The sequence below is a fragment of the Vitis vinifera genome, chromosome 8, assembly GCF_030704535.1.
Source record: "Vitis vinifera cultivar Pinot Noir 40024 chromosome 8, ASM3070453v1".
NCBI lineage: Eukaryota > Viridiplantae > Streptophyta > Magnoliopsida > Vitales > Vitaceae > Vitis > Vitis vinifera.
Genome location: NC_081812.1, coordinates 15450229 through 15461733, shown reverse-complemented (window position 1 = coordinate 15461733; position 11505 = coordinate 15450229). Strand labels below are relative to the sequence as shown.

At 28.0% G+C, this 11505-nt stretch overlaps 1 protein-coding gene across 2 annotated transcripts; it reads left to right on the top strand.

The window, feature by feature from the left end:
* The first annotated feature begins 6794 nt into the window (after positions 1-6794).
* Positions 6795-11009, top strand: LOC100258495 (organelle RRM domain-containing protein 2, mitochondrial). 2 transcript variants are annotated; one of them, XM_010655143.3, is made up of 4 exons: positions 6808-7010; positions 7130-7230; positions 10399-10467; positions 10568-11009. In XM_010655143.3, the coding sequence occupies exons 1-4, from the start codon at positions 7003-7005 to the stop codon at positions 10801-10803; spliced, it is 414 nt and encodes a 137-aa protein (XP_010653445.1). In that variant the 5' UTR covers positions 6808-7002; the 3' UTR covers positions 10804-11009. The 2 variants fall into 2 exon arrangements, with proteins under 2 accessions (XP_002274178.1, XP_010653445.1); XM_002274142.4 differs by having other exon boundaries at positions 6795-7230.
* The last annotated feature ends 496 nt before the right edge of the window (positions 11010-11505 follow it).

The following is an 11505-nucleotide window of genomic DNA, read 5'->3' as shown; positions in this document are numbered from 1 at the left end:
CATTGGATTGATAATTAATTGAGCTTAATCTAAATTAAGAAATAGTAACTTAGAACTCAACCTAACCCAACTAAATTTCTAACTAAAATACCCAACTTTTTAATTAGAGGTACTCAACTCGACCTCATTTTTAAAAATTGGGATTGAGTTTGAATTATTCATATTATTGATTGGATTGAATTTGGTTGGTGAATTATATAATTCAAAATTTAATTATCATATTTTTACAAAAAAAAATCTTATATATTTATATGAAAATTTAAATAGTCTGTATAACCAAATTTCAAGATGGTAACAAAAAAATAATAAATTAATACATTTTTTAAATAAAAAAACATGAAAAAATATATGGGATAAAATAATTTGATATTTCTTTTTAAAAATGTAAAAATAAAATGAATATTATTATATTAAATAATATATTCTAAAAACATTAAACAATGATGGGGTTAAACCGGAGTTGTTTGAACATTGACTCAACCCAACCCAATTTGAACTTTAATTAAAAAATATAATTCAAACTCAATCAAAATATTAAAAATGATTGTCTAAATCCACCAAAATATAAGGTTGGGTATGACAAACTTGCACCCTATATGGCACACATTACTATTTATGTTATAAAAAATATGGGTTATATTTAGGAAGCATTTTCTAAAATAATTCTAAACAATAATTTTTTAAAAATGTTCTCCAACATTTTGTCAAACATGAGTTTTCTTAAAAATTAAACTATTCTTAACCTAATTTTTATATTTTAAATACTTTTAAAGGTAATTTTAATTGTGATACTCTATTTTTAATCATTGTTCGTATTATTTTAATTATTTTTTAAAAATAAGTGAAAATAATTAAAAAAAAATTTAAAAATATCATATTTTACAGATTTAAGAACAAATTATTTTATAACATTTAATCATTTTTTAAAAATAAAAAACAGTTTTTGAAATTTGTAGCCCGCAAATACTCCATTTTAAGTTTTTTTTCTAGATTTTGTAATGAATCATAGGGTATGTTTGGTTTTGAAAATTTTGAGATAAAATATGAGAAAAATCAGATAAAGAGGAAAAGTGTAATGAAATAAATGAATAAAATAAAATACAAAATAGATTCAAAATCAGTATAACTCGTTTCACGTATTTTCCTTCATTATATCAAGATAAAATAATTTTAAAATATATTAATTTTAATTATATTTGATTTTTAAAAAAAAAATTATAATAAAATCAAATATGAAAATTTATTTTTCTTCACATTTTTTTTTCTTAATATTTTTTTTTTAAACTAAACATAGCTCTGGTTTTTATTTATTTATTTTTAGTACTTTTCGACAACCAAACATAACCATAAGTAAATGCTTTTCATTTCCTAATAATCTACTAAATTTCCAAAATGGCCTAATAGAGCGAAACTTAACTGGGTTATGTTTTTCTTTTTGGGTCACAGCTCGAGGAAAGGCTAGACTTTTGCTCCGTGGAATAAGCTAGAGCTGGATTAGATTGGGTTCAACCTTCATTTTGAGCACATATAATCTGAAATCTAGTCGAACCCTAAATTATAAGACCCCAAAGAAAGGGGTGAGTCATGATTATCATGGAGCTGTCCATCATCACTAATATGCTTGCATTCCAGGTCTTTGGAGAAGAAGGGAAAGGGGGAATGTTGGTTTTCGAAAAATTTGATGGAAAATACGAGAAAAATTAAAAAAAATAATAATAAATTCATGGTATACTAAATTTAGGATGATACCAGGTGGGTCCAATACCAGTGGTTTCATATTGATTTAGTTCTGTTTATATAAGTTTATTCTTATTTCTATTATAATAAAAAAACTTTAAATGAGATAGGTATGAGAATTTTTTATACATGCTCACCCTATTCTATTTTCTATACAAGTTCATCTCATTTTGTTTATTTTTTATTTTTTTAATGTTATTATTGTTATTATTTAAAATTTTAATTATATATTGTATGGATTAATAATTATTAGAAAGAAAAGAAATTGTGAAATAAAATGGCAACAAAGAAATTGATAAAAATATTTTATTAGCAAGTCTTCCCCTCTATAAAATTTATATCAATATGGATTATTATTCATAAGTTCTCACAATATAATTAATTCTCATTTTATCATTTGGATGATTACAAGAATATTGTCTTGCTAAAACTTTACTAAAAAATCCTAATAGAAGAAACCCTGGTTGAATCTTCTGCACTAAACTGAAGTAGTGCAAATGACAGTTAGTTGGGTTGGGGCAAAGGCTAAAAATGACTTATATTGTTATTGTTGTTGGTTTTCTTTTTTCTTTTTTTACTATCAGAGAAAAGGTTGCACTTCACCTTTCAATGTTTTTGGGTTTTAAATAACTCTATATTAAGATATGGACTCACATATCTAACAATAATTCATGACTAAGCTATTCACCGCTTTCTATTTGTTTTCTATCGTTCATGAGTATGGGTCATCTCGTGTACCAAACACCCTCTAAAAGTTTTAATTTTTTTATTTGTTATCTCTAAGGCTTTGTTTCGTTTCTAAAAATTTTGAGAAAAATGCGAAGGAAAAAAATAATGAGGAAAAGTATAAAAAATAAATAAATATTTAATTAAATAAATTATCTTTATGTGTTTTTTCAAACTCATCCACTTATTTATTTCAATTGTAGCAATACTAATATATATATATATATAATAATAATAAATTTTAATTATTAATTTTATTTTATATAGTAAAATCAAACATGATAAAATAATTTTCTTTTAAAAAAAATTCTTTAATATTTTTTTGAGAAACAAACATAACCTAAATGTAAGTTATCTTTGAATCATATGAAATTACTTGTTACAATTTACTGCGTGTGATAAAATGGAATAACATGTCCATATGAAGATTTCATATCTCATTTGATAAAAAAATGTATATGATTTCCATTTGAATGCGATATTTTGGGATGTTAAATTTAATAGATGTGATATTTTAAGGTATAATATCAATTGAATGTGTAAAGTCATGCTTATATTTAATTTGTAGAATGAATAAAAAAAATGAAATATATATTATTTTTTCAATGTTTAAAATAAAAATTATAATGCAGTTTAATATATATTTTATTTAAACTATATATGAAATTTCTCTCGCATTTAACAATATTTTAAAATATTTAAACTTTATAAATAAATTTTGTTCATATTATGTTATTTAATATATACAAATAACACACACACACACACACATATATATATATATATATTATAAACATTTTTTTAGTTATTCTTTTTTGTAACCGCCAACTTAATTTTATAATATAAATTTTTATTTTGCAAAATAAGTAATATTTAAAAAAAAATTGATTAAAAAAAAATCATGATTCAAGATATGTCTATCCCAAGCTTTAATATAAGATTAGCATAAGGGCATATAAAAAAAAGTGTTGATGATATATCATATCATTTATCATATCCTATGTTTAATCGAACATAAGATGTGATAAATGATAGACTAAGTTATCATTTCTCATCACTAATCAAATATGAGATATATTTTATTGGTGGTATACTAAATTCAATAAATATAATATATTTTCTAATGTAATATATTATATTGTATTTATATTTAAAATATAATATAAATAAAATAAAAATGGAGTTTATATAATTTTTCAATGTTTAAAATAAAAATTATATTGCATTATATTATTTTTTATTTAAAAAAATATGAAATTTCTCTTACATTTAATAATATTCATGATTCATTTTTTTAATACCTATAAAAAAAAATTCATTATATTATGCTATTCAATATATAAAAATTATATATACAGTTTAAAGAATACATGTATTAATATTATTTTACAATACATTTTATAAATAATTTTTAGTTTTTTTTAAACAAGATTTTATTTTTATCATAAAAATTGTTAATTTGAAAATATAAATAATATGCGCAAATAAAATTTTGATAAAAATAAATAAAATTATGATACATGTGATATATATATTCTACATCATTGCTTAAGATTAATATATCATATGCAGACAATGTATATATAAAAAAGGTAATAATATGTACTGCTAGTTCTATCTAATTTGGTTAAACACATGATAAAATAAGTGATAAAATAACTTATTCAAATTAATTATCTATCAAATATGAGACAAGGTATAATATTTTATTTTATCATATCTCAATGTTGTATCAAACTAACCAAATATAACCTAAAGTTACATTTAGTTAATGACACAATATAAGATAAGATATATATATATATATCATAAGATATCATATCTCATTCAATATGAAACGTATATCACAATATATGATCAAATAGAATATGATATATTGGATATCGAATTTAATTAATATGATATCTTAAGGTCACATGTTCAATAAGATATGTAATGTTATATCAGTGTTTAGTTTGTAGTATAAAATGTATATGTATTATTTTTCAATGTTTAAAATAAACAATTATATTGTGTTATAATATTTTATATTAACAAAATGTGAAATTTCTTTGATGTTTAATAGTATTCATAATTAAAAGTATTTAAACTTCGTAAATAAATTTGTTTATATTATATTATTTAATGTATAAAAATTATTTATGTATATTAAATAATACATATATTAATATTATTTTATAATAAATTTCATAATTTTAATTTTATAGCATATTTTTAATGTAACAAAATTTAAGAATCTGCTAATCATTTTTTAAAACAATTTTTTATTATTAAAAATAGAAAATTGTGTTTCTTGTATTTTTTTTAAATGTGATAATTTTTTAGAATATATTTTAATTATCTTAGTTCGTTTTTAATAATTATTTTAAAAATAATTATATGATTATAAAGAATAATAAAAAATAAGACATTATAAATAAAAATTATTTTTTAAAAGCCATATAGAGTACCCTTTCGACAGTCCAATTTTCCAAACAAATTTTTGTCCACGAAAACAAGAATGCCGTTGAAATTTTTTCTATTCAAAATTTTATTATAATCTTTCTAATTTCTTTATTACTTTTCATGATTCAATTAGAATTTGAAAGTTTAAATTCACTTTCCTAAAAAAAAGGGGTAACTATATATATCTTACTAAAGAAAACCTTCATTAAAGCAATTTTTAGAAATTATTTACAGAAGAACTAGAGAGGAACAAACAGCTGACAATCCCTTTCGAGGTTTGAACCAGTTCATTTAATGTACAAGAAAAAGACTCCTCTTTGCTTGCATCGACCCCACCAGATTGTGATGCAAGTTGCAACGCACCGGAAAGGTTGGCACAAGCAGTCATTCACATATCAACGGAAGAAACCTGTGCTTACACCACCCATCACCAATATCATTTGCCGGCGACTCAAGCGCGGCTAAGGTGCAGCAAAGGCGTCATCGACCCACTTCTTCTTCTGGACAGACACCGAATCGGTGGTCGAAAACGGCGGGCTGACGAGGAAGAGGTTTCCAACGTTGTTGACGCGCTTACGGTTACGGATGCGGCGGAGATTAGTACATTTCACCAACCATTTGCTTGGAGTTTGATTACAAGTTAACTTTAATTATATCGGTTAATATTCAATAAAATATTTTTAATTGAATAGAAAAAATTAAATGTTTTGACTGTTTTTATTTAATAAAAAAAATAAACATCACCTAAATCCAAAATAATTCATTGATAGAAAAAAATGATAAAGAATAATATTCATATCAAAATATTTATTAAAGTAATATTTTGTATTCATGTATTCATCCATATAATTTTTTTTTCTTTTTGAAAATCATAATTGGTGACTGTGGTTTTATAATTTTGTATCCACTTTTATTTTAATGGTATTGTGATTTTTAATATTATTTTTAAATTATTATTTATTACAATAATCACAGTTAGTAATTATGGTTTTAAAAATATCTTAAAAACCACGGTGAACTCATGTAACCATATTTCAACTAAAAAAAATATGAGATTTTAGAATTTTATTTTTTTATTTTTTATTTTAATGTAAATTGTGGATGTACCAAAATTTCTTAACGATGTACCAAATTTTCTTAAAGTTTGCTTCAGGGAAAATTTATAACAATTTTTCATTGTCAGTTTAATTTTTTTTTTTTACAATTATATATATATATTATCTTTATTTTTTCATATCTTCATTGAAATTTTGAGAAAATAATTTCGCCTACATGCATTTCCATAAAAATTTATATATTTATGGTAAATAAAATATTTATTTGTTTTATGAATTTTATCACATATGAATTAAATAAAATAGTTTTTTCATATTATTTTAAAATTTTAAAATAACTAAATAAATTGTTTATATTATTTTAAAATTTTACATTTGATATAAAATTAATGCCAATAATTATGATTTTAGGTTATTCCTTACTAATTGTGGTTTTATGTTTATTATGATAATGAATATTTTTAAAATAATATTAAAATCACAATATCATTAAAATAGAGATGAATTAAATATAATTTTGAAACCACAATTACTAAATGTGGTTTTAAGGAAAATTGTAAAACCACAATTTATGATTGTGGTTTTAAAGATATTTTTAAAACTTTTAAAATCATAGTTACCGATGATGGTTTTTTACACTAAAAAAAATTCATATGGATGTATACGTGGATACAAAAAATTACTTTAACAAATATTTTGACATGGGTACTATTCTTACAAATTTTTTATACCAATGAATTATTTTGGACTTAAACTCCATTTCTTGATACCGTGTACTTTTAAAACAATTAAAAATTTGTTTAAAAACAAATGAATAAATATTATACATAAAATAATATAAATCATAAATATCTTTGGATCAGGGCAAATTGGGTTAGGGTGAGTATTAGATTGTTCGAACTTCGAAGGCTGCGGCGCATTAAGATCGAACCACAAATAAAAGCCCAACCCGCTCAAAGATCGGGTTGGGCGCGGATTAGAAAGCAGGTGGTTCGGTCCCAGCTGCGCTAGTTTCACCCCTTAATGGCATTCAACTAATATGCTGAGGTTTTAGTAGGGTTTTGCATCTTCTCAACGAAACTTTTTATATATAAACCTCTAAACCCCAAATCGCTCTCTTTATCACTGTCGAATCATCGGTTTTTCCTGATGGCTTTTGCTTCTAGTTTTCGTCGCGTCCTCACCGGATCTTCCACAATTCTCCAATCTCAGTTTTCTCCGGCTCGCTTTAATTCAACCGTCACATCACCAAAGCTCTTCGTCAGCGGTACGTTTCGATTCTTCTTTGTTATTCTCTGTTTGGTCGGTGAGAAAACGGAGGTGGAAAAAAAAAGATGCAGAAAAGAAAGTTTTTAGTTTTATGTTATGAACCAGATAATCGTAGTAGGTTCAGTGAGCCGAGTCCTTTTTTTTTTTTTGTGCTCTCAGAGCGTTAAAAATAATGAAAAATCTAGGATTCGAATCGTTTATTTCTTCTTCTCTTTCCGACATTTTCTCAGCAATCAAACGGAGCATTAGGGTTTTTATTTTGCTATGCATTGATATATTTTGCAATCGTATATAGTAGGATTAAGTAATTAGATGCCTATTCTGACGCCATAAACCGTTGTTTAATTTTTTTGGTGGTTCTTTTTTTTTTTAATTATAATTTTTTTGTTATGCATTTTTTGGGAATGAATCTGGGAAATTGCTTTTAGCTTGGTTGGTTTGAGCATGGATGTTGGAAAATGAATTACCAATTACCAATTTTTATTTTTCTTAGTATGATAATAAATTATGAAATTTATCATATCCTACTCAACTTGATAAAAGCATACTCTAAGACAGCAGTTGTTACTTCTGCAACAACTACTACAAACATTGCTATGTAACCGCCGCTACCCAACCACCACTGCCACGGCTTTGTTAGATAATAGCAAGAAACCAGTCACCATCATCGCCCCTATTCCTACCACCACCAACCTTACTGTGATTTTCACTACTACTTTCAAGTTTCAATACAGTCATCCAGACTGCATCATTGCCACCATTTGCCATCAGATTCATTGCTGTTGTGGCAGCTGCTGCACAATTTGCCACTGCCACCATCACCATTGTTATCATAGCACAATATTACCATCATCCTATTAAAAAAAAAAAAAAAAAAGCTCAATATTACCATCACCACTGCCACACCATGACATAGTTATGAGTATGGTATTTGTGTTGGATATGAATGCAATACACATGTTTCTACAAAAGAAAGAGAGGGGGCATTCCTTTTTTCTTAGAAGTTTGGAAGCTTAACTTTTTATATATTTTTATGCTACATGAGAAATTTCCACACCGGCACACTTAGTTGCATGAGCTTAATATTTCACCTTGGGCCCTATAAGGGTCAAGGTGGCATGTACTAAATCCTGGAAAAATTTATGTGGAAAGGGAAAGTTCTTGATTGTATTATTTCTAATTTATGGAACTTTTGCCAGTGCATGCTCACCAAAGAAATGACTTCTCTGGAGAAGTTGAATTCTTTATTCATCTGTCGATTCTGTCCTATTAAGCTTGTTAGTGTTGAGGTTATAATCATGTAATTATCCTACCTTAGAGGGTGATGAAAGTCATTTGAAATCCTGTCTATTTTGGCTCCAGTAGTAGCGGAAAATTATTGTGTACCATATAGGGTGCCCTTTCCCTTTATTTATGTGCTTGAGGAGGTAAGTCCTGCCCATGGTATTTTGAATTTTTTGTTTTTTCTTGTTTTTATTATGATAGGAATAAACATAGTATTTTCAATGAATCACCCTTCTTATCTATCAGCTAAGAAAGATGCCATTTGCATTAGTCACTGAATTTAGAGGAGGAAAATCTAGGTGGATAAAGTTATGGATGTTGGACATAGTCAAAATTGTGGGTTAGACCAAGCATGGAGAATATCAGTGAGATGACTGGACAAAAGATCTTAGATCAGAATGTGGCTGTGGGTCTGACCGTTCATTGCCACAAGAAATGCTGAAAACCGTAAATATCATATAGTAGAAAGGATAGAACTCCTTTCAGCCACTCACCAGTTGCCTCGCTGTTTTTCTTTTGCCTCTTCACCTTACCTACAAGTCTGACCAGGTTCCTTGGCCCAGGATTTATCTTCCTAGTCCTCCCTGATAGATCCCCTTGTCAAAAGCTTATATAAACAGTAGCTTTTTTTTAATGGGTGAAAAAGAATTGTATTAAAAGCTCCCCACCCAAAGGGTGCACAAAAGATGAGAGAAAGTAGGCTTGAGGATTTACCTTGCCAAGCAAGAAAAGACGTGAGAAAGGAAATGTCAGTAGTCCCCTGAAGTTCCTCTGACCACTTAAGTAAGATCTTTGGAGCCTCTTTAGCTATGGCTGATCCAATTTTACCGAAGTGTTAGGAGGAACTTTGGTTGCCATCTGACTTTGATTATCATGACAAGACGTTCACTTGTAGTGGCCTCCTGCTATGAAACTTTTCATTTATATTCTGGTTACTAATTTTGGTGATTTTAATCACTAGCACTCCATGTTACTGTTAAATTAATCCAAATATAAAGAATATGTAAGGTTCCTATGGAGTTCCTCTGATCCCATAGATTTCTTTATAGCCTCTTTACGGGGAATCGCGGTTGCTGTCTGGCATCCATTAGAATGGCATGATGTTCAATTACGTTGACCTCATGTTATGAGAACTTTATAATCATATTTTTGCCATTTCAGTTGCCGAGTTTTTGCAATTTCAAGTTGTTTCTCTCTTGGCTGCAGTATCATAATGGTATACGCCTGCTTCCGTTATGAAAATTTTCAATTATATTTTGGTTACTAGATTTGGCAATTTGAATTACTAGTGCTCTTACATTAATGATAATGTAACCATGGCAAGAGGATCTCTTACATGTGACGTGGTGTTCCTCTGATCTCTTAGGGTCCTTCAGAGCCTTTTTAGAAAAAGAGTAATTGCCTGTGCAGTGTTTGGGGTGATTACCATTGAAGTTAATTATGTTGACCTCATTTTGTGTTATGGTGATTTATGATTACATTTTGCCATTTTGGTGACTTATTTTGGAAATTTCAAATATCAGAGATTTGAACTTGTTACCGCTGTCATTGTGCTATTGTGGTGTCAGGTACCAGGTCAATACTTCCCCAGGTAGGTCTAGCATCACTGATCACTAATAGAAAGAATGCTTTCTTTTTTATCTGCCGTGTACTTTATGGTGGAGGGTGGATTTCTCAAGTTGTTGTGTTGCTAAGATTTTATCACACACCCACAAATATGTTGGATCTTATAGAATTCCCAGTGAAGCTTTAGGAATGCAATGCATTCATCATTGACGAAATAATAGGTGGCAACAACTAACTATTTGATTATTTGCATTATACATGAACAGACCTCTTTTAAAGAATTGACTGACCCTTGTCTTGATGTAATGAGATGTAGGCCTTTCGAGATTAACAACAGATGAAAAGCTAAAAGAAGCATTTTCTCCTTTTGGCCAGCTTCTTGAAGGTAACTTCAAGCTTTCCTACCTTCACTTTTTCCGAAGCATCTTTATTGCCAGCTTTGGTTCCAATCCTAATCTACCTGCTTCCTTATTTTATATTTGCAGCAAAGGTCATAACTGATAGAGTCTCTGGAAGATCAAAGGGTTTTGGCTTTGTTACATACACCACCTTAGAAGAAGCTGAGAAAGCCAGAGAAGGAATGAACGCTAAGTTCTTAGATGGGTGGGTTATTTTTGTTGATCCTGCTAAACCAAGGGAGCCTCGACCTCCACCTCAACAAGAGCCGGAGTCTTCTGAAACTGGTTTCAGAACAAACAAGACAATTGGATGGTGTGGGTGACTTTATTTATCTCAGATACACCACACATTGGCAAACATGTACGATTGGGTGATTTATTCAGCAATTGAAACAGAGAAAAACTAATCTACTCTTAATATTATTCCATTTTTTGTTGGATGATAAACTGAACTGTACTGTCTCCATTGTCCTAAACCTAAGCTGTTGTGGGAAGAAATTTATTGTATCATCAGCATTGATTTTAGTTCCGTGTTTGTTTTTTTAACTTAATTTTAAATAGAATTTAAGATTGAATAATCTTTAACAGTCTCCAGCCATAATGACTTCCTAATCCTTGTGTCTTCGAGTTAAGCCAATTTATTTACTATTATTTTTTTTGTCCTGAAATAACCAGTTCAATTCCTTTTTTTTTGTTTGAGTTCTGCTACAATTGGAGTGGAGTTGTATTATTCTTGTAAGCTAGTGTTAATCTATAGCCCTTGCCCTTGGAGCCTTTTAAATTAAATATTCTCTTAGAATGGGGGGAGTGTAACTCGATAATAATGCTATCCTTCTGGCATAATTCATTTATATAAGGGCGAGTATTCCTCGGATTTCTTTCCCCCGATAGTGGAGCTCTAGATCTTTAACCTGATTTGCATATTGATCCCTATTGCTTCAATTTGCATCATTGCTTATAGAAAGGAGAGTATTTTGCTTTCTTCTAAGGTCTGAGGTTCACTTATCACATCCGCCTCCCTCGTG